Source organism: Mus caroli, unplaced genomic scaffold (assembly GCF_978045245.1).
Source record: "Mus caroli unplaced genomic scaffold, Mus_caroli_1 scaffold_3, whole genome shotgun sequence".
NCBI classification, from domain to species: domain Eukaryota; kingdom Metazoa; phylum Chordata; class Mammalia; order Rodentia; family Muridae; genus Mus; species Mus caroli.
In genome coordinates, this window is record NW_028227258.1 from 20669889 (window position 1) to 20695100 (window position 25212).

A 25212-nucleotide genomic window follows, 5' to 3' on the forward strand; every position below is an offset into this window, starting at 1 on the left:
TGGACATCCTAATGAAACTGAAGCACAAGATGATGATCTTGAATCCAATCTTATATAGATAATAGAGGCTGTAAAGACAAAATGGATAAATCCCTTGAAGAAATCCAGGAAAATACATTCAAACAGATAGAGGCATTAAAAAGAGGAAGCAAATAAATTCAAAGAAATACAGGAAAATATAATCAAACAGGTAAAGGATATGAATAAAACAGTCCAAGACATGAAAAGGGAAATAAAGCAACAAAGAAACCATGAACTGAGGCAACCCTGGAAATGGAGGAATCCTAGGAAAACCTAGGGGAAAGTATAGGAACTACAGACATAAGCATCACTAATTGAACACAAGAGATGAAAGAGAGAATCTCAAGCATAGAAGATATAATAGAAGAAATAAATACATCTGTCAAAGAATGCAAAATCTAAAACATTCATTAAACAAAACATCCAGAAAATTTGGGACACTATGAAAAGACAAAACCTAAGAAAAATAGGAATAAAAGAAGATTCCCAGCTCAAGTGCCCAGAAAACAACTTCAAATCATAGAAAAACAATTTCCCAAACCTAAAGAAAAAGATGGTTATATATGTACAAGAAGCTGACAGAACACCAAACAGATTGGACCAGAAAAGAAAAACCTCCTGGCACATAATAATCAAAACACTAAGATATGCCTTCTTCTCAGCACCTCATGGAAACTTCTCCAGAACCTACCTATGAGAGAGCACAAAGCAAGCCTCAACAGCTACTGAACTGGGATAATCCCTTGCATCTTACCAGACAACCATGGATTAAAGCTGGAATTCAACAACAGACACATCAGAAACCCTATATACTTGTGGAAACAAAACAACTCTCTACTCAATGACAACTGGGTCAGGCAAGAAATTAAAGACTTTATAGAATTCAATGAAAATTAGGGCACAACATAACCCAAATTTATGTGACACAATGAAACAAGTGCTAAGAGCACTAAGTGCCTTCATGAAAAACTAGAGAGAAAAAAGTCAATCTACAGATTCAATGCAGTTCCCATCAAAATTCCAACACAATTCTTTACAGACCTTGAAAGAATAATTCTCAACTTCATAGGGAAAAACAAAAAACCCAGGATAGCTCAAATAATCCGGAACAATAAAGGAATTTCTGGAGGTATCACCATCCCTATTATCAAGCTGTACTACAGAGCAATTGTAATAAACACTACATGTGTATCTGTATAGAAACAGACAGGTTGTTCGATGGAATCTAATTGAAGACCCAAAGATAAACCCACGCATCTACAGACATTTGATTTTTGACAAAAACAAAATAAAACAAAACCATACAATGAAAAAGGGAGAACTTCTTCAACAAATGGAGCTAGTCTAATTGGATGTCAGCATGTAGAAGACTACAAATAGATCCATGTTTATCACACTGCACTAAACTCAAGTCCAAGAGGATTAAAGACATAAATATAAATGCAGATACAGTAAATCTAATATAACAGAAAGTGGGGAATAGCCTTGAACTTGTTGGTAATGGAGACAATTCCTGATGAACACTCATAGCTCAAGCACTGAGATCAACAGTTAATAAATGTGACCTCATGAAACAGAAAAGTTTCTGTGTATCAAAAGACATTGTCAACAAGACAAAACTACAGCCTACAGATTGGGAAAAGTTCTTCACCAATGCGTTATTTGACCGAGAGCTAATATCCAAAACATATAAAGAACTCAAGAAGTTAGACACCAACAACCCAAGTATCACAATTAAAATATAGGGCACAGAGATAAACTGAGAATTATCAATAGAGGAATCTCTAGTGGCTGAGAAACATTTAAAGAAATGTTCAATGCCCTTAGTCATCAGGGAAATAAATGCAAATCAAATAACCTTGAAATTCTACCCTCTACCCATCAGTGTGGCTAAGATCGAAAACACCAAGAGATACCACAGGCTGGTAAGGATGTAGAGAAAGGGTAACACTTCTCTATTCCCAGCGGGAGTGCAAACTTGCACAACCACTGTAGAAATCAGTTTGATGGTTCCTCAGAAAATTGGCAATATCTCTACCTCAAGACCCAATTATATCACTCCTGGGCATATACACCCAAAAGATGCTCCACAATCCCATAAGGACAGTTCCTCAACTACATTCATAGCAGGTTTCATTGTAATAGCTAGAAACTGGAAACAACACAGATGTCCTTCAACTGAAGAATAGATAAAGAAAATGTGGTATATTTACACAATGGAATACTGCTCAGCCATTAAAAACAAGGGCATCATGAATTTTGCAGGAAAATGGTCAGAACTAGAAAATATCATCCTGAGTGAGGTAACCCAGACTCAAAAGAACATGCACATTATTACTCACTTATAAATGAATATTAACCATAAAATAGAAGATAACCACGCTATAATCCACAGATCCAAAGAATCCAAATAACAAGGAGGCCCTAAGGGAGGATGCTTGGATCTTTCTCTGAAGGGGAAATAAAATAGGTATTGGAGGTAGGGGCTGATATTGGGATGTAAAGTGAATAATAAAATAAGTTTAATAAAAATAAAGAAGAAAGAATAGGCGTGGTATTGACTTAATTCTGAACCCAAAGCCTACTATTTATAATTTTTATAGTTAACTTACTTTCACTATGAACAACAGGAAAAGAATTCACTTAATTCTTCCCACAATATGATCTCTGAGGAAACAGACTTACAAAGTTGCCTAAACTCATGTGTCTACAAGGAAGGTACACCTGGATTAAAAAATATTTCTTTAAATCCATAATTTTGTTCTCAAAACTATTTTATATACAAGTACATTTATTATGAATAAGTATGCATATATGTGATTAATTCATTTTAGCATATGTTCCTATCATCCAAAGTGAAAAACGTATGTCTAAAGAGGCTAAACATGTACTGAAAATATTAATGGCTGGTTCTATGACTGACCGTGTGTGCTAAACTTAGTGTGCAGTAACCATTACTCTTGAAGCTTTGTAATCCTTTGAGTCATGTGTCTATCAAACAAAACATTATATAGGACGTACTCATCTCCACTATGTTTTCTATAAATAGTAATTTGGCTGAAAATAAATCTCTAAGAATATTTCAATAAATATATTCATGTTTGCATAACTGCTTGGAAAGATAAATATACAAACTGTCATTAGTGTTTACACTTCTGAGCTTGAACACATGGTGTTCAGAATATCTAATACTCAAAGTAACACAAATTAATATACAAAAGAAAAGTGTTTTCACTATTTCCTTTTATTGTTTTTATATAACAAGTGTTTATCAAGTGATTAAACCAGCAAGATTCCTCAATGGGGGTCTTAGCTAGGGTTATCATTGCTGCGATCAAACACTATGACCAAAAACAAGTCATGTAATAATTAAGAAAATGCCCTACAAGCTGGCCTACAGCCAGCTCTTAGGGAAGCATTTTCTCAATGGAAGTTCCCTCTGACTATTCATACTGTATCAAGCTGACATGAAAATAGCCAGCACAAGTCATCCCTTGTCTACTTGTCACACAAACATTGCTGTTAATCCATAATCTTTCCTTTCTTGTATATCCCCAGGATTACATATTAATAAAGGTATCACAGTAGATAAAAATTAAATAATATTTTACAAACTTAAAAGTCCCTCAGCCTTACAAGTCAAACACCGTAAAAGTTGTCTCCTTAGGCTCACAGCCAAACAGTGGATAGAGCACAGAGGAAGGTTTGAGGGCCCTGAAGAAGATAGGAACTCCATAGGAACACCAAGAGAGTCAGCTAACCTTAGGGCTCTCAGAGACTGAACCACAAACATACACAAGCTGGACCTAGTCCTCCCTGAACACGTGTAATAGATGTGCAGCTTGGTCTTCTGAGGGTCCAGCTTCAGTTGGAGCAGAGGCTATCCCAAAAGGTGATGCCTGTGGGAAGGTGATGGATGTTTTTCTAGCTGGGCTGTCTTGTCTGGCCCCAGTGGGAGAGGATGCATCTAGCCCTGCAGAGACTTGATGTGTCGGGTTGTGGGGATATCCATGGGGGCCTCCACCCTCTCAGAGGACGAGGAGATGGGTAGAGGGAAGGTTTGTTGGAGGGGGTGACTAGGAGCAGGGGCAGTGAGAGGTGTGTGAAGGGAATAAATAAAAATAAAATGAAAAAAAAAAGATTTTTTTTTTAAAGTTTCTATTGCTGCTGTTCTTGGTGGTGGTCACATGGTACTGACATCTGCAAAATGCTAGGGTCTTCTGTTGCAACTAGGCTAAACTTTCACAATAGCTCTCTTGGGCTCTCTGCATGTTGCCAAGTCTCTGCACTACCCCTTTAATCCTGGGCCTTCAACTGCTCCTAAGCCAGCACCTGCATCAATGACCTCTCTTGGCCCTTCACAGTGCTGAGCCTCAACTGTTCTCCATGAACCCTTCATGGGCCACCTGGATGATGCTTACACTAATGAGTTTGACTACCCTTCTCTTGGATGACTGTGTTTGTGTCTAATTGACATTAACATAGCAGTCACAGTGGGTGCAGATGTTTGCTGCCAAGCCTGAACATTGGAATTTAATTCCCAGAAACCTCATGTTGGATCCTTCTGTGAAAAGCCCACTGTGAATGGTCTCTGACCTTCACAGGTGTACCACGACATACCCTGCACATATAAACATATCCACACATGAAGACTATGGAATAAAATGGAGAGACCTTTAAGAAGAGTAAATTTTTTCATGAAGTAACTTTAATGAATTCCAAGGTTTTTCATTTTTAAAAAAATAAACTGAATTTTGTAAATTCAATAGCAGATATTTCCAAACGGTGGACCTTTCTGAGCTATAAATTGACCTAAGAAAGTATGTTGGATTCTTCCAATGAATTCCCTGCTGAGGCCACACTCACCACCTACATTACAGTCTCTCAACAACTAGAATAAAGGTAACTCCAGCGATATGTCTGGTGCTTGACTTCTCTCCATTTCCACTAAACAGCAAGTGAGAATCTCATGTCCCTGTAACCCTGAGATGCCCACACTTGGACAACTCTTCTTGGACAGTGTAGAAATCACATCACTGCTGTATTAATTTTGGTAAAAATTAATTTTAAGCCAGAGGAGAATAACATGACAGCAGCCATTGTCATTAAACTATCTCTGTTTACATTTGGGCTCTCTCTTAAACATTAAATTCTCCCTTGATTTCTCTCAGTTAAAAGATGACCATAATTAATGATATTCAAATGAGTTAGTATCATCTGAAATAATGTACAGTATAAATTAAGTACTAAGGAAATATTAGCTCCTGTTTATACGAATAAACTCAATTTCATTATGTCTGTGGAAGACAAATATTTCATGTTTTGAATAATTCATCTCATTTAATAAATGAAATACGACACCTTCCCAAGGGCAGTCCTTCTATCAATAGGATGAAGACCAACAAACTCAAGACAAGAAATTGCCCTTTAAATCTTTGAGTGGGTGGGAAATGTAGAAATATAGGTATTTTCCTCCTGAAACTGCATTAGAGTCTTAACATATTAATTAATTTTCTTTGAGATTTTCCATCAAGGGTGTCTAAGATTCCACTTTATCCCAAGAAGATTTCCGAGCCTATCAACTTAAACCTGAAGCTCATGTCGATGGACAGGAGCCTGGGGTGAAGGCCTCTGCTCTGCCTGCCATTCCCCATCTTCCTGAATTTAGCCTTTAGCCATTCTGCTTCCATTTTACCTCTTGAAAGATTTCAGGAATATTAGTTTGTTCCTATTTTAGTCAGAATTTTTATTTTCAGAGGAGTCAGCTGAGACTCAGTGTATCATAATGCTGTTCTAACTGTATATCCAATCTCTTGAGTACAATTTATACATCTACTTAAAATTTACTCATTTCATAAATAAAATTCAAGTCACACATAGTGTCTAAGCTAAATAATAACACAGGCCTCCTTTCTCTTCCCCCTGGCTCCTTTCTAACAAATAGTTCCTTTTAACAGTAATTGGGTCTTTGAAGGTTTGTTACTATGTAGGGTTTTGTTTGTTCTCTGCACTAATCGGTACATGTAATGTCTAACAGTGGTTGGTCTACTTCTTATATCCATCAACTGCACTAAGAAATGGGAAATTTCTTCCATACTCTGGCTCTCAACCACTTCATTTTATTACTTTTAGTGTTTAGGTTCCTAATGTTTGAATTCTGTTTCTAATTCTAATACAGTCCTGCTCTGTATAGAGGCAAGTGATGTAACTAAACACATAGAATGTGTGTACAATTCCATAGTACATGGAATGCATCTTCAAGCCCCTGCCTCCGGAGCATAACTAATGTGTCAGCTAAGATATAGCTTTGATTTTTTTTTCACTTTTCTTCAGTTTATGCAGGGAGTGTCCCCATCAGCTTCTTTGGCTTCCTTTAACCTCTTTTGTTAATTTTTACTAGATCAGCTCCATCCATGGACATATAAAGGTCCTAAACATACTGGGCTCTAGCATGCTAGAAATGTATATTCTTCATTCATTTCACCAAAATTTTGAGTACAAGGAGAATTCTATATCCAGGATAATTTTGGATTACACACATTAGCCAATGCCTGCCTCTATGCTCTCTGGGCGCCAAGCATTACTAACACTGTGGAACATCACTGTTCTCAGGTGTTGCCCATCTCCTTGCTGTAAACAGCCTGGATACTTCTGTCCAGCAAGGTTTGAGTCTTTTTTTAAATTTATGTTCACCTGGAAATGAGTAAAAATGTGCAGAGTGCTGGGCCCTGAAAGCCAAGCTCAGGGATTTTGTGCACTCATCATATTAAAAACTCATAACTTTACTGACCTTGGGATACATTTTATACAACAAATTTTCCTATCATCTCAGTTCTATTCTAATTCTAGTAACTGCCTTTTATTTATATTCAACTAATGTGCGTTTCATTTAAAAAGCAAATATTTCAATGAGACTCTATAAAAACGAAGACAATGTATACATCTTCTGGATATATGCCCAGGAGAGGTATTGCGGGATCCTCCGGTAGTATTATGTCCAATTTTCTGAGGAACCACCAGACTGATTTCCAGAGTGGTTGTACAAGCTTGCAATTCCTACCAACAATGGAGGAGTGTTCATCTTTCTCCACATCCTCGCCAGCATCTGCTGTCACTTGAATTTTTGATCTTAGCCATTCTGACTGGTGTAAGGTGGAATCTCAGGGTTCTTTTGATTTGCATTTCCCTGATGATTAAGGATGTTGAACATTTTTTCAGGTGCTTCTCTGCCATTCGGTATTCCTCAGGTGAGAATTCTTTGTTCAGTTCTGAGCCCCATATTTTAATGGGGTTATTTGATTTTCTGGAGTCCACCTTCTTGAGTTCTTTATCTATATTGGATATTAGTCCCTTATCTGATTTATGATAGGTAAAGATCCTTTCCCAATCTGTTGGTGGTTTTTTTGTCTTATTGATGGTGTCTTTTGCCTTGCAGAAGCTTTGCAGTTTCATGAGGTCCCACTTGTCAATTCTCGATCTTACAGCACAAGCCATTGCTGTTCTATTCAAGAATTTTTCCCCTGTGCCCATATCTTCTAGGCTGTTCCCCACTTTCTCCTCTATAAGTTTCAGTGTCTCTGATTTTATGTGAAGTTCCTTGATCCACTTAGATTTGACCTTAGTACAAGGAGATAGCAATGGATCGATTCGCATTCTTCTACATGATAACAACCAGTTGTGCCGGCACCATTTGTTGAAAATGCTGTCTTACTTCCACTGGATGGTTTTAGCTCCCTTGTCGAAGATCAAGTGACCGTAGGTATGTGGGTTCATTTCTGGGTCTTCAGTTCTATTCCATTGATCTACTTTTCTGTCACTATACCAGTACCATGCAGTTTTTATCACAATTGCTCTGTAGTAAAGCTTTAGGTCCCGCATGGTGATTCCACCAGAGGTTCTTTTATCCTTGAGAAGAGTTTTTGCTATCCTAGGTTTTTTGTTATTCCAGATGAATTTGCAGATTGCACTTTCTAATTCGTTGAAGAATTGAGTTGGAATTTTGATGGGGATTGCATTGAATCTGTAGATTGCTTTTGGCAAGATAGCCATTTTTACAATGTTGATCCTGCCAATCCATGAGCATGGGAGACCTTTCCATTTTCTGAGATCTTCTATACTTTCTTTCTTCAGAGACTTGAAGTTTTTATTATACAGATCTTTCACTTCCTTAGTTAGAGTCATGCCAAGATATTTTATATTATTTGTGACTATTGAGAAGGGTGTTGTTTCCCTAATTTCTTTCTCAGCCTGTTTATTCTTTGTGTAGAGAAAGGCCATTGATTTGTTTGAATTAATTTTATATCCAGCTACTTCACTGAAGCTGTTTATCAGGTTTAGGAGTTCTCTGGTGGAATTTTTTGGGTCACTTATATATACTATCGTATCGTTTGCAAAAAGTGATATTTTGACTTCATCTTTTCCAATTTGTATCCCTTTGATCTCCTTTTGTTGTCGAATTGCTCTGGCTAGGACTTCAAGTACAATGTTGAATAGGTATGGAGAAAGTGGACAGCCTTGTCTAGTCCCTGATTTTAGAGGGATTGCTTCAAGCTTCTCACCATTTACTTTGATGATGGCTACTGGTTTGCTGTAGATTGCTTTTATCATGTTTAGGTATGGGCCTTGAATTCCTGATCTTTCCAAGACTTTTATCATGAATGGGTGTTGGATCTTGTCAAATGCTTTTTCCGCATCTAACGAGATGACCATGTGGTTTTTGTCTTTGAGTTTGTTTATATACTGGATTACGTTGATGGATTTCCGTATATTGAACCATCCCTGCATCCCTGGGATGAAACCTACTTGGTCAGGATGGATGATTGTTTTGATGTGTTCTTGGATTCGGTTAGCAAGAACTTTATTGAGGATTTTTGCATCAATATTCATAAGGGATATTGGTCTGAAGTTTTCTATATTTGTTGGGTCTTTTTGTGGTTTAGGTATCAGAGTAATTGTGGCTTCATAGAATGAGTTGGGTAGAGTACCTTCTGTTTCTATTTTGTGGAATAGTTTGTGAAGAACTGGGATTAGATCTTCTTTGAAGGTCTGATAGAACTCTGCACTAAACCCATCTGGTCCTGGGCTTTTTTTGGTTGGGAAACTATTAATGACTGCTTCTATTTCTTTAGGGGATATAGGGCTGTTTAGATCATTAACCTGATCTTGATTCAACTTTAGTACCTGGTATCTGTCTAGAAACTTCTCCATTTCATCCAGGTTCTCCAGTTTTGTTGAGTATAGCCTTTTGTAGAAGGATCTGATGGTGTTTTGGATTTCTTCAGGATCTGTTGTTATGTCTCCGTTTTCATTTCTGATTTTGTTAATTAGAATGCTTATCCTGTGCCCTCTAGTGAGTCTGGCTAAGGGTTTATCTATCTTGTTAATTTTCTCAAAGAACCAGCTCCCTGATAGGTTGATTCTTTAAATAGTTCTTCTTGTTTCCACTTGGTTGATTTCGCCCCTGAGTTTCATTATTTCCTGCCATCTACTCCTCTTGGCTGAATTTTCTTCCTTTTTTATTAGTGCTTTTAGGTGTGTTGTCAAGCTGCTAATGTGTGCTCTCTCTAGTTTCTTTTTGAAGGCACTCGGAGCTATGAGTTTTCCTCTTAGAAATGCTTTCATTGCGTCCCATAAGTTTGGGTATGTTGTGGCTTCATTTTCATTGAACTCTAAAAGCTCCTTAATTTCTTTCTTTATTCCTTCCTTGACCAAGGTATCATTGAGAAGAGTGTTGTTCAGTTTCCACGTGAAGGTTGGCTTTCTATTATTTATTTTGTTATTTTTGATCAGCCTTAGTCCATGGTGATCTGATAGGATCCATGGGACAATTTCAATATTTTTGTATCTGTTGAGGCCTGTTTTGTGACCAATTATGTGGTCAATTTTGGAGAAGGTACCATGAGGTGCTGAGAAGAAGGTATATCCTTTTGTTTTAGGATAGAATGTTCTGTAGATATCTGCCAGATCCATTTGATTCATAACTTCTGTTAGTTTCACTGTGTCCCTGTTTAGTTTCTGTTTCCATGATCTGTCCACTGTTGAAAGTGGTGTGTTGAAGTCTCCCACTATTATTGTGTGAGGTGCAATATGTGCTTTGAGCTTTACTAAAGTTTCTTTAATGAATGTGGCTGCCTTTGTTATTTGGAGCATAGATATTCAGAATTGATAGTTCCTCTTGGAGGATTTTACCTTTGATGAGTATGAAGTGCCCCTCCTTGTCTTTTTTGATGACTTTGGGTTGGAAGTCAATCTTATCAGATAATAGAATGGCTACTCCAACTTGTTTCTTCATACATTTGCTTGGAAAATTGTTTTCCAGCCTTTCAATCTGAGGTAGTGTCTATCTTTTTCTCTGAGATGAGTTTCCTGTAAGCAGCAAAATGTTGGGTCTTTTTTTGTGTAGCCAGTTTGTTAGTCTATGTCTTTTTATTGGGGAGTTGAGTCCATTGATATTAAGAGATATTAAGGTAAAGTAATTGTTCCTTCCTGTTATTTTTGTTCTTAAAGTTGGCATTCTGTTCTTGTGGCTGTCTTCTTTTAGGTTTGTTGAGGGATTACCTTCTTGTTTTTTCTAGGGTGTGGTTCCTGTCCTTGTATTGGTTTTTTTCTGTTATTATCCTTTGAAGGGCTGGATTCGTGGAAAGATAATGTGTGAATTTGGTGGAATACTTTGGTTTCTCCATCTATGTTGAGAGTTTGGCTGGGTATAGTAGCCTGGGCTGGAATTTGTGTTCTCTTAGTGTCTGTATAACATCTGTCCAGGATCTTCTGGCTTTCATAGTCTCTGGTGAAAAATCTGGTGTAATTCTGATAGGCTTGCCTTTATATGTTACTTGGCCTTTTTCTCTTACTGCTTTTAGTATTCTATCTTTATTTAGTGCATTTGTTGTTCTGATTATTATGTGTTGGGAGGTATTTCTTTTCTGGTCCAGTCTATTTGGAGTTCTGTAGGCTTCTTGTATGTTCATGGGCATCTCTTTCTTTAGATTTGGGAAGTTTTCTTCTATAATTTTGTTGAAGATGTTTCCTGGTCCTTTGAGTTGAAATTCTTCATTCTCATCCACTCCTATTATCCGTAGGTTTGATCTTCTCATTGTGTCCTGGATTTCCTGGATGTTTTGAGTTAGGATCTTTTTGAATTTTCCATTTTCTTTGATTGTTGTGCCGATGTTCTCTATGGAATCTTCTGCACCTGAGATTCTCTCTTCCATCTCTTGTATTCTGTTGCTGATGCTCGCATCTATGGTTCCAGATTTCTTTCCTAGGGTTTCTATCTCCAGCGTTGCCTCACTTTGGGTTTTCTTTATTGTGTCTACTTCCCTTTTTAGGTCTTGGATGGTTTTATTCAATTCCATCACCTGTTTGGTTGTGTTTTCCTGCATTTCTTTAAGGGATTTTTGTGTTTCCTCTTTAATGTCTTCTACCTGTTTGGTTATGTTTTCCTGCAATTCTTTAAGGGATTTTTGTGCTTCCTCTTTAATGTCTTCTACTTGTTTAGCAGTGTTCTCCTGTATTTCTTTAAGTGAGTTATTAAAGTCCTTCTTGATGTCCTCTACCATCATCATGTGATATGCTTTTAAATCCAGGTCTAGCTTTCGGGTGTGTTGGGGTGCCCTGGACTGGGCGAAGTGGGAGTGCTGGGTTCTGATGATGGTGAGTGGTCTTGGTTTATGTTAGTAAGATTCTTACGTTTACCTTTCGCCATCTGGTAATCTCTGGAGTTAGTTGTTATAGTTGTCTCTGTTTAGAGATTGTTCTTCTGGTGCTTCTGATTACTGTCTATCAGCAGACCTGGGAGACAGGCTCTCTCCTCTGGGTTTCAGTGGTTAGAGCACTCTCTGCTGGCAAGCTCTCCTCTTACAGGGAAGGTGAACAGATATCTGGTGTTTTGACCTCCTCTTGGCCGAAGAAGAAGGCCCAAAACAGGACCTTTCTCAGATGCTGTGTTGCTTTGGCAGGTCACAGAAGCTGTCAGCTTCTGTGGTGCACACTCTCACCTGTGCAGACTAAGTTCCTAAGTTCGGCGGAGTCCCAGAACCAAGATGGTGCTCCCTGCTCCTGAGGCAGAGGGCTCTCCCTGCTCCTGAGGCAGAGGGCTCCCGTGCCAGGCGGACTCCTGTCCTCCCTGGCTGGGAGGGTGGCCAGATGTCTGCGGCCGAAAAGGGTGCTGCCTCAGCGGCTCTGTGGCTCCTGCCTGTCCCAGAAGCTCTCTGCCTCTGTGGTGCACACTCTCACCTGTGCAGACTAAGTTCCTACGTTCGGTGGAGTCCCGGAACCAAGCAAATTCTAATATTTTTATTTTAAAGTGAAAATTTCATATGAATTCCATTGTTTCAGAAATATGAGAGGTTATTTTATTTCAAGTCTGTTTTGAAAATAGTAACTTGTATCTAATCCTGTATATTCATTTATTTCATGCTATTGTGCTTAATAGAAGGGATTTAAAACAGTGTTTTGTTGACTAGAGTAATTTCCTTTACATTTATATTTTACTAATAAGTGTTTGACACCTAAAAGGACAATATAAAGGGACTAGAGAGGAACCAACTTCAGTTTCCCAGAACCCACAGGATGGAAAGGGGGAAACAATTCCCACTAATTGTTCTTTGACCTATGTGCACATGCATGCGCGCACACAGACACACAGAGACACACAAGAAAGAAAGAAAGAAAGAAAGAAAGAAAGAAAGAAAGAAAGAAAGAAAGAAAGAAAGAAAGAAAGAGAGGGGGAGAGAGAGAGAGAGGGAGGGAGGGAGGGAGGGAGGGAGGGAGGGAGGGAGGGAGGAGAAGGAAAGGGAGGAAATGAAATGTAAAACATACGTACAAGCTAAACTCGTTTTTATGTATTTAGAAATATATGTGCTTGTACATATGTAAAGATGCATGTAATAATAATTATTAAAAAAGAGAACAATCTGGGGCACATGGGAGAGTTTGGAGGGAGGAAAGGGAAGTGGGAAATTATGTAATTACATAAAAATCTCAAAAAAAATTAAGGACCATACTAAAAAGAAGTTCCCATCTACAAAGAACAACAACATCCATGTGTGGTGGTGACGAGCGCCCTTCTCCCCAAGACCTCAGCAGTAGCATCTTTCTCCACTGCAGTAAAGCATATATGTGCACTCATGCCTTAAAACAGCAGGTGCTGGTCCCACTGCCTGCAATATGGTGGCAGACATAAGACTAAAGCCATTGTAAACAAAGTCCTCACTTTAGTGGTAGATTGCTTTTGGCATGTTTTGCTGTAGATCCTGTGTATGACTATGAGGCACTGAAGAACGGCTCAACCCTCAAACTTTCCAAGATGAAGAAATGAGCAAACTAACCTAGCACACTTCCTGAACAACTAGAGAAAAATCAACCACAGTTTCAGAAGCTACTAGAGTTCGGTGGTTCTCAACTCCTTTGGAGTCATGTATCAGCTATCCTGCATATTTTATATTTACATTATGACTTGTAACTTAAGTCACAAAATTACAGTTATGAAGTGGCAACTGAAGTATCTTTATGGCTGGGGGTCACCATGGCATGAGGAACTGTATTCAAGGTCACAGCACTAGGAAGGCTGAGAGCCACTGTGTTACAGGAGTTTGAACTCTCTAAGTCCCCCTTTATTTTTCAATAGTATCTTTTGAGTTTCAGATCATTCCTACCTCTCTCTCACCCTTCTCCAGCTCCTTCCTCCCACTCCCAAGCTCGTTATTATTTGACATGTCTATTCATATGTATAAATATGTACACATGTATATATAACCTACTGACTTGGTTAGCTTTGCTTGCATGTAAATGTGTGCAGAGATAACTGCTTGGACTCGTGCACCCTTTGTGGGAGTTTATCCCTTAATGATGACTGACCCTCCCTCTCAGCCAGCACTGCCTTTCTGTTGTTCTTCATCCAGGGGTAGGACAAAGTTTTGAATCCATAGCTACAAAAAATTCATATAATCTGATGTTAATTTTGATCCTGTCTCATATATCCAATTAATGCCCTAAAAAATCATTTCTGAATATCAATCACCAAGTTCCTATGATTTCCTAAAAATTCACAAATATAGTAACTTTTATTGTTCCCGATTCTTCCTTAATGTAGTCAATCTTGTTAATGAACTGGTTATTTTGCCACCTAAATGATCATAAAGTAGCTCTAACTCAGCAGGGTTTGATTTCAACAGTGCTCTGCTTGAGACGTTTGGCTGTGTTTTGAATGCTGGGTTGATGATCCCATTTTACCAATTTGTCATTAACAATATATTTTAAAGATGATCTGATTTCTACAGAATTTGAATGATCCCTTATACACATACATTGTAACCACTGTCTTCTTAGTTTGGACTGCAATAAAATACTCGAAGCTACAGAAATCTATTTCTCCTATTCTCAGGCTGGGAAGGACAAGATCAAGACACAGACAGCTTCCTGGCTGGCATGGCCTTGCCTCGCCACAACTGGCACCAGATTCTCTTGGCTGTGATATCCTAGAAGGGCCAAGGAGCTCCTGCCCTTCTGACATCATTATTTCCCAGCAAGTCTCATTGAATGATGTCATGTTGGGGACTCAAATGTCAGCATATGAATTTATACACACACTAAGACCATGGTAAAATTATCAATTGATCCAACTTTTTAAAACTATTTTATTTTGAGAGGTTTTTAATAAATTCAATTTGAATAAAACAATCAACTTCATTTCTAAGTTTTATTTGCTTTACTCTTCCATTTACCTAGTACAGGCTACTTATAAAATTGGTAAATGTTGGAAAAATTCAAATGGACACAATTTTTAAAACTGTCTAATGGAACTAAAGAATCCTGGTGAGCCTTAGATTTCAAAACTAAATTAAAGGGAAAGAAAGGGGAAAATTCAGTATGAGAAAACTGAGTTGGATCTAAAGCACATTTTCTACTTCAAATTCGACACATTGAGTTCAGCTTTCATGTATGCCCTGGTAATAATGTTCTGTGACTCTACAAGCTCCATGTAACATGGTCTCTTACAGCAATGTGTCCTTGTGCTAAATGTGGGAGTATGAAGCTAGTCAAAGACATTGGAGCAGGTTACCGAGGTCCCTATCTAAGGCTGTAGTATAATTCCTATATTGCGTAGTCTGCTCCATTTCTAAAACTACAAGTAAGTTTGATTATAGGAGTCTTCTTACCATTTTTCGTACTGGTTGAGTTTTTTCTGCTCTCGACAAGAAAGCAACAGATTTGTTCAAGTTAGGTAATTCATCATGAGTTCCTCGAACCTGTGAATTCCAAAGAAGCACATTGAAACAAAGAGTTAAAGGGCATACAGCTTATTTTATCAATGTAAATAGCACTAAAAACAATATACTTGCAATGAAGCTTGGTAATATTGCTCTATCAATAAAGGCAGACAAATATTCAAACAATTTTTTTACAGAGGATATAGAAGTAAAAAATTAAATCCAGGGAGTCATACAATGGAATCAGTTGATTCTAAAGCCTCTGGTTTAGGTATAACAGATCTGAATACATTAGTTAAATATATAAGGGAGGTCGATATGAGACTGTGTCTCCTACAAATGTCAGAAGCTATCTATACCCATCATGTCGCACCAATAATTGGCTGCCTAAACATGAGCTGAACAACAGCAACAACAGGAGGCATGCTAGTGTGCAGAGTGGAAAGCCCAGGGGGCCTCACCCACACTAACAACTACAAGCTACTAAGAAATGCTGAGAGCCAGAGAAGTAGTAGTTCCCAGAAAGAGTACATTCATTCATTGGTTATCCAGGAACATCTGAACAGCCCTGAAAAGACACATACAAGCAACATTAAACAGACCAAGGAGACTGTACTTACATACTTAGGAAACTATGTAGCAAGTAGTGGTGTATAAGAGAGTTTGGAAGGAGTAAACAGGGGTGGGGGGAATAGATAATTGTACTATAATTTTAAAAATAAATAAATATATTAGGATGAATTTTAGCTACATTCAAATGTCATAATTAGAAATCAATTACTTTTCAGTATTACAAGTACATTGTAATCTCAATAATATAAAATTGTAATTCATGTGTTCCAATTATATAGCATTATTTGTTAACATTTAATTGTTAGTACATAAAGCATATTAGCTAAAACTTTAACTTAATTTTGTGCAATTCTGAATTAATATGTTTCCTATGCAAAATGATCAATACTCTTTTAATGTGATATTCCCTCACATGCACTGAAGATGCAAATTAATAGACTAGAAGAGGCAGGTAATCTACAATTTTAATTTACACTTAATTATTCCCTGTGAAGTACTATTTCTAATTTAATCTAATTTATTCACCTTATTCATCTAAACTGCATAAATAGTTGCAACCTTCTATGTTTGTACAAAGTTGATAAAGGCTTATATTCTCCTCTTTATAGACATCACTGTTTCCATTTGACACATAGTGGATAATGGCCTGATACGTGATCTTTACTCATTTCAGAGTTAGCATTAATTGACTGAAAAGCGAAATCTCTTACACATCCTTTCTGTAAAACTGTCTGTTCCTTTAGCCAGAATGCTGAAGTTAGTTCTAGAAATAAACCCAGTTTATACCAAAACAACAAAAGAAACAAAACAAAAAACAAACAAAACAAACAAACAAACAAACAAAAAAACACCTGAAAACATACTTCATGACAGTAGACTGTATGTGACAGGCAACAGAAAACTTAAAATATCTCTGCTTATATCCAGGGAACATCAGGCATGTCCAACAAATATGTTACACTCAGCGAAACTTAAGAAAGAAAGAAAAAAAAAAAAACCTGTAGTCCAAACAAGTGAACTACTAAATTCTTCCAGAGCCTTAGAGAAGAACTAACAATAGACTCTTTAAAGTATTCATTAAATAAAAGAGAAATTAAAGATGAAGTTGACATGATCAGTAAATATATGAAAAATGTTCAACATTTGTCTATCATCCCAGTCAGTATAGCAATTACCAAAAATAGAAAGAAAAAAAAATCAAATAAGAGCCTGGCAAAATGGTCCATGGGAAGGCCAAACGCCCAAGAAGTAGGGGGATGCTGGAGCAGTGGAGTGGGACAGTTTGGGTGTGTGGGGGAGCACTCTCATATAGGCAAAATGGAGGGGGGAGGGCTGATGTGGGATGATGGAGGTGGTGAAAGAGTAACTGGGAAGTGGGATAACATGGGATGAGGGGTTAGTGGAGGAGGTAAACAGGAAGTGGGATACCATTTGAGATGTAAACAAATGGAATGATTAATAATAATTTAAAAGAGGGGGGAAAGAGTACATAACTGCTCTTGCACCAAAATTTGCTTTCCAGCACTAAATTTTTCATCATTTTTAATTAGGTATTTTCTTCATTTACATTTCAAATGCTACCCCAAAAGTCCCCCAGACCTCCCCCCACTCCCCTAACCACCCACTCCCACTTCTTGGCCCTGGCATTCCCCTGTACTGAGGCATATGAAGTTTGCAAGACCAAGGGGCCTCTCTTTCCAGTGATGGCCAACTAGGCCATCTTCTGCTACATAGGCAGCTAGAGACACGAGCTCCAGGGGTAATGGTTAGCTCATACTGTTGCTCCACCTATAGGGTTGCAGACCCCTTCAGCTCCTTGGGTACTTTCTCTTGCTTCTCATTGGGGGCCCTGTGTTCCATCCAATATCTAACTGTGACCATCCACTTCTGTATTTGCCAGGCACCGGCATAGCCTCACAACAGACAGCTATATCACGGTCCTTTCAGCAAAATCTTGTTGGCATATGCAATGGTGTCAGCATTTGGAGGCTGATTATGGGATGGATCCCTGGGTGTGTCAGTCCCTAGATGGTCCATCCTTTCATCTGAGCTCCAAACTTTGTCTCTGTAACCCCTTCCATGGGTGTTTTGTTCCCAATTCTAAGAAGGGGCAAAGTGTTCACACTTTTTTGGTCTTTGTTCTTCTTGAGTTTCATGTGTTTTGCAAATTATATCTTGTATCTTGGGTATCCTAAGTTTCTGGGCTAATATCCACTTATCAGTGAGTACTAATCATATGAGTTCTTTTGTGATTGTGTTACCTCACTCAGGATGATGCCATCCAGGTTCATCCAATTTGCCTAGGAATTTCATTAATTCATTGTTTTTAATAGCTGAGTAGTAATCCATTGTGTAAATGTACCACATTTTCTGTATCCATTCCTCTGTTGAGGGGCATCTGGGTTCTTTCCAGCTTCTGGCTATTATAAATAAGGCTGCTATGAACATAGTGGAGCATGTGTCCTTCTTACTGGTTGGAACATCTTCTGGATATATGCCCAGGAGAGGTATTGCTGGATCCTCCATTAGTACTATGTCCAATTTTCTAAGGAACTGCCAGACTGATTTCTAGAGTGGTTGTACAAGCTTGCAATCCCACCAGCAATGGAGGAGTGTTCCTCTTCCTCCACATCCTAGCCAGCATCTGCTGTCACCTGAATTTTTGATCTTAGCCATTCTGACTGGTGTGAGGTGGAATCTCAGGGTTGTTTTGATTTGCATTTCCCTGATGATTAAGGATCCCAGCACTAATTTTTAATGGATCACAGCAAGAGGTGGGACAGAAAGAAGGGAAGCAGAGAGAGAGAGAAATAGAACAAAATTTTTAAAAATAAACCAAATCCCAATGATTGCTGGAGAGGACACAGGCAAAAGCAAAGAGCCCTTATAAACTATTGTTGGGAGTAAACAACTACTATGGCCACTATGAAAATCACTATAAATACTCTTTCAAATAACTAAAAATGCAATCTCCATATGAGCCACTTGTAGCTATATAGTCCACAGTATATGTGCAAAGGATTCACAGTAAGCATACCAACAGAAGTCCTAACACAACAGTATTTAATACAGCCCAATACTTGAGTTATGGAATCACCTAAAATAACCATCAACAGATGAATGAAGAATATATGCTTGAGCTGACAATGTCCCCCACAAGAACCATAGGCTAACAAAAACCCAGTGCCAGGCATGAGAAAGACTTTTGAACATTTGAGCAATACCATGCAAGTGACTCCCTAGATAACAAACACTACTGATGTGGCCTTTGTTTGCTTATCAGAGGTTGAAGGTAAGCTCTGATTGCTGAAGTCACTGCTCAGTTGGGACACAAACCCTGAAAGTCTGCTCCCTTCAGTCCAGCTTACGTGGTACCAGAAAACACTGTACAGGCTGCTGAGGGAGGGAAGCAAGTAAAGGTCTTACCCAGATGTGACACCTGTGAAGCACCTGCTGACCAGCACAGCCAGGTGCAGGCAAAACCATGCACATCTTGGAAGGAATCAACAGCTACCGAGTTGGATGTGAGGCCCACTCGAGAGCTGGGAAATCATGCCTAGAACTAAAACCTAACCAATCTCCAGGGCTGGCAAAGTCACTGGAAACTTGTCAATTATTTCTACTTTGTTGGACCCCATAATTCCTTACTACACTCTAATCTTACCCTCATACCCACAGATAAGTGTGACTATCACACCTGATTGAAGAATTCAATCAGAATTCACAGCAAAGAGAGAGCACCACAGAAGGCCACAACTGGATACAATGCAGTCATCAATGATATAGCTACATCACAGTTCATGAAGCTTTGGTCTAAGGAACACCATGAAAGGAGGTACACCAAGACTATAGGGGCTAGAATATCAGGGAGTCAGCTGTGAGATGCTCTCTTCTAGAAATAGCTACATAAACAAGACAGGATCAATGACAATGACAGTAGACAAACTAACATGGAGGGACAATACTGTAGGGCACCCCCTCTACACAATGAACGATGAACAATCAATGACTGCTGGGAGAGAGAGATTGGTCTCTCTCCCAGGGATGAGGCCCTTATGGGTTTTCCAATACCAAGTGGGCAATCCTGAAAACATATATGCACAAACAACAAAACTAGTCTCAAGAATTGTACTTAAATATGTGTGCATGTGTATAAAAATATGTCAATAATAAGCATGATTAAAGAAAAAGTTACTACTAATTTGAGAGTGTGGATAACTGGTAGGCTGTAGAAAGGGTACCTGGGAGGGCTGTAGATCTCCTTTCTACCATACACCTGCTAGGCCCATGAAACAAGTGTCGCATGCTTTCTCTCACAGTTATGAACTAAATTTCATTTTTAAAACAAGACCTGAACTCTATGGATCAGCATAATGAAGTGTCTGTGTGTGTGTGTGTGTGTGTGTGTGTGTGTGTGTGTGTGTGTGTGTTTCTTGTGTTTTTTTATTCTGATTTGTCTGGGTATCCCTTGTTGACGTATACATGTTTGCTTGCTTTATAAAGAGAAAGTAAGAAAGGGCACAGAATTGAGAGCATTGGAAGGTGAGAGGATCTGTGAGGGGTTGAGAGAGGAGAAGCCATGATTAGACTATATTGTATGGATAGAATTTGTCAATAAAAAAAGAAAAATTAAATAATAACTCAATACTTCATTTAGGAAAAAAATTAAAAATTGCAGATTCTACTAACAGAAAATGTAGAGTCTGCACAGGTGAGAGTGTGCACTGCAGTAGCTAACAGCTTCTGGGACAGGCGGGAGCCATAGAGCTTCTGAGGCAGCTCCCTTTTCAGGCTCCAGACATCCAGCCACCTTCCCGGCCAGAGGGCAGGTGCCCGCCGGGCCCGAGAGCTTTTGCCTCAGGATCAGCGGTAGCCATCTTGATTCCGGGACTCTGCTGAAAGTAGTCTGCACAGGTGAGAGTGTTCACTACAGAAGCTGATAGCTTCTGGGACAGGCCAAAGCAACACAGCTTCTGGGAAAGGTAATGTTTTGGGCCTCCATCTTCGGCCAGGAGGGAGGTCGGAACGCCAGATATCTGTGCACCTTCCCTGTAAGAGGAGAGGTTTCCTGCAGAGAGTGCTTTGACCACTGAAACTCAGAGGAGAGAGCTAGTCTCCCAGGTCTGCTGATAAAGGGTAACAGAATCACCAGAGGAACAATCTCTAAACAGAGACAACTAAACCAACTAACTCCAGAGATTACCAGATGGCAAAAGGTAAATGTAAGAATCTTACTAACAGAAACCACCACTCACCATCATCAGAACCCAGCACTCCCACTTCGCCCAGTCCAGGGCACCCCAACACACCCGAAAAGCTAGACAGGGATTTAAAAGCATATCTAATGATGATGGTAGAGGACTTCAAGAAGGACTTTGATAACTCACTTTAAGAAATACAGGAGAACACTGCTAAACAGGTAGAAGACATTAAAGAGGAAGCACAAAAATCCCTTAAAGAATTGCAGGAAAACACAACCAAACAGGTGATGGAATTAAATAAAACCATCCAAGACCTAAAAAGAGAAGTAGACACAATAAAGAAAACCCAAAGTGAGGCAAGGCTGTAGATAGAAACCCTAGAAAAGAAATCTGGAACCATAGATACGAGCATCAGCAACAGAATACAAGAGATGGAAGAGAGAATCTCAGGTGCAGAAGATTCCATAGAGAACATCGGCACAACAATCAAAGAAAATGCAAAATGCAAAAAGATCCTAACTCAAAACATCCAGGAAATCCAGGACACAATAAGAAGACCAAACCTCTGGATAATAAGAGTAGATGAGAATGAAGATTTTCAACTCAAAGGACCAGCAAATATCTTCAACAAAATTATAGAAGAAAACTTCCCAAACCTAAAAAAAGAGATGCCCATGAACAAACAAGAAGCCTACAGAATTCCAAATAGACTGGACCAGAAAAGAAATTCCTCTTGACACATAATAATCAGAACGACAAATGCACTAAATAAAGATAGAATACTAAAAGCAGTAAGGGAAAAAGGTCAAGTAACATATAAAGGCAAGCCTATCAGAATTACACCAGATTTTTGACCAGAGACTATGAAAGCCAGAAGAGCCTGGACAGATGTTATTACAGACACTAAGAGAACACAAATTCCAGCCCAGGCTACTATACCCAGCCAAACTCTCAATTACCATAGATGGAAAAACCAAAGTATTCCACGACAAAACCAAATTCACACATTATCTTTCCACGAATCCAGCCCTTCAAAGGATGATAACAGAAAAAAACCAATACAACGACGGAAACCACGCCCTACAAAAAGCAAAAAGGTAATCCCTCAACAAACCTAAAAGAAGACAGCCACAAGAACAGAATGCCAACTTTAACAACAAAAATAATAGAAAGTGACAATTACTTTTTCTTAATATCTCTTAATATCAATGGACTCAACTCCCCAATAAAAAGACATAGACTAACAGACTGGCTACACAAACAGGACCCAACATATTGCTGCTTACAAGAAACTCATCTCAGAGAAAAAGATAGACACTACCTCAGAATGAAAGGTTGGAAAACAATTTTCCAAGCAAATGGTATGAAGAAACAAGCTGGAGTAGCCATTCTAATATCTAATAAAATCGACTTCCAACCCAAAGTCATCAAAAAAGACAAGGAGGGGCACTTCATACTCATCAAAGGTAAAATCCTCCAAGAGGAACTCTCAATTCTGAATATCTATGCTCCAAATACAAGGGCAGCCACATTCATTAAAGATACTTTAGTAAAGCTCAAAGCACACATTGCACCTCACACAATAATAGTGGGAGACTTCAACACACCACTTTCACCAATGGACAGATCATGGAAACAGAAACTAAACAGGGACACAGTGAAACTAACAGAAGTTATGAAACAAATGGATCTGACAGATATCTACAGAACATTTTATCCTAAAACAAATGGATATACCTTCTTCTCAGCACCTCATGGTACCTTCTCCAAAATTGACCACATAATTGGTCACAAAACAAGCCTCAACATATACAAAACTATTGAAATTGTCCCATGCATCCTATCAGATCACCATGGACTAAGGCTGATATTCAATAACAAAATAAATAATAGAAAGCCAACATTCACGTGGAAACTGACAACACCCTTTTTAATGATACCTTAGTCACTAAAGGAAAAAAGAAAGAAATTAAGGACTTTTTGGAGTTTAATGAAATGAAGCCACAATATACCCGAACGTATGGGACACAATGAAATCATTTGTAAGAGGAAAACTCATAGCTCTGAGTAACTCCAAAAAGAAACTAGAGAGAGCACACATTAGCAGCTTGACAACACACCTAAAAGCTCTCGAAAAAATGGAAGCAAATTCACCCAAGAAGAGTAGAAGGCAGGAAATAATCAAACTCAGGGTCGAAATTAACCAAGTAGAAACAAGAAGAACTGTTCAAAGAATCAAACAAACAAGGACCTGGTTCTTTGAGAAAATCAACAAAATAGATAAACTCTTAGCCAGACTGACTAGAGGGAACAGGGAAAGCATCATAATTAACAAAATCAGAAATGAAAGGGGAGACATAACAACAGATCCTGAAGAAATCCAAAACACCATCAGATTCTTCTACAAAAGGCTATACTAAACAAAACTGGAGATCCTGGATGAAATGGACAAGTTTCTAGATAGATACCAGGTACCAAAGTTAAATCAAGATCAGGTTAATGATTTAAACAGTCCTATATCTCCTAAAGAAATAGAAGCAGTCATTAATAGTCTCCCAACCAAACAAAGCCCAGGACCAGATGGGTTTAGTGCAGAGTTCTATCAGACCTTCAAAGAAGATCTAATCCCAGTTCTTCACAAACTATTCCACAAAATAGAAAGAGAAGGTACTCTACCCAACTCATTCTATGAAGCCACAATTACTCTGATACCTAAACCACAAAAAGACCCAACAAAGATAGAGAACTTCAGACCAATTTCTCTTATAAATATAGATGCAAAAATATTCAATAAATTTCTCACTAACGAAATCCCAGAACACATTAAAACAATCATCCATCCTGACCAAGTAGGTTTCATCCCAGGGATGCAGGGATGGTTCAATATACCCATCAACGTAATCCAGTATATAACAAACTCAAAGACAAAAACCACATGATCATCTCGTTAGATGCGGAGAAAGCATTTGACACAATCCAAAACCCATTCATGATAAAAGTCTTGGAAAGATCAGGAATTCAAGGCCCATACCTAAACATGATAAAAGCAATCTACAGCAAACCAGTAGCCAACATCAAAGTAAATGGCGAGAAGCTGGAAGCAATCCCACTAAAATCAGGGACTAGACAAGGCTGTCCACTCTCTCCCTACCTATTCAACATTGTACTTGAAGTCCTAGCCAGAGCAATTAGACAACAAAAGGAGATCAAGGGGATACAAATTGGAAAGGAAGAAGTCAAAATATCACTTTTGGCAAACGATATGAGAGTATATATAAGTGACCCTAAAAATTCCACCAGAGAACTCCTAAGCTTGATAAACAGCTTCAGTGAAGTAACTGGATATAAAATTAACTCAAACAAGTCAATGGCCTATCTGTACACAGAGGATAAACAGGCTGAGAAAGAAATTAGAGAAACAACACCCTTCTCAATAGTCACAAATAATATAAAATACCTTGGCGTGACTCTAACTAAGGAAGTGAAAGATCTGTACGGTAAGAACTTCAAGACTCTGAAGAAAGAAATTAAAGAAGATCTCAGAAGATGGAAACATCTCCCATGCTCATGGATTGGCAGGATCAATATAGTAAAAATGGCTATCTTGCCAAAAGCAATCTACAGATTCAATGCAATCCCCATCAAAATTCCAAATCAATTCTTCAATGAATTGGAAAGGGCAATCAGCAGATTCATCTGGAATAACAAAAAACCTAGGATAGCAAAAACTCTTCTCAAGGATAGGAGAAACTCTGGTGGAATCACCATGCCAGACCTAAAGCTCTACTACAGAGCAATTGTGATAAAAACTGCATGGTACTGGTATAGCGACAGACAGGTAGACCAATGGAACAGAATTGCAGACCCTGAGATGAACCCACACATCTATGGTCACTTGATCTTTGACAAGGCAGCTAAAACCATCCAGTGGAAAAAAGACAGCATTTTCAACAAATGATGCTGGCACAACTGGTTGTTACCATATAGAAGAATGCGAATTGATCCATTCCTATCTCCTTGTACTAAGGTAAAATCTAAGTGGATTAAGGAACTCCACATTAAACCAGAGACACTGAAACTTATAGAGGAGAAAGTAGGGAAAAGCCTCGAAGATATGTGTACAGGGGAAAAATTCCTGAACAGAACAGCAATGGCTTGTTCTGTAAGATCGAGAATCAATAAATGGGACCTCATAAAGTTGCAAAGCT

General features: G+C 38.5%; 1 protein-coding gene across 1 annotated transcript in view; it reads right to left on the reverse strand.

Moving 5' to 3' along the window:
• The window catches only part of Stpg2 (sperm tail PG-rich repeat containing 2), a 504085-nt gene that overhangs the window by 380453 nt on the left and 98420 nt on the right, over positions 1-25212 (reverse strand). The window contains exon 10 of the mRNA XM_021158500.3: positions 15180-15269. Coding sequence (XP_021014159.1) covers positions 15180-15269 — 90 coding nt within the window. The remainder of the gene's footprint in view (positions 1-15179; positions 15270-25212) is intronic.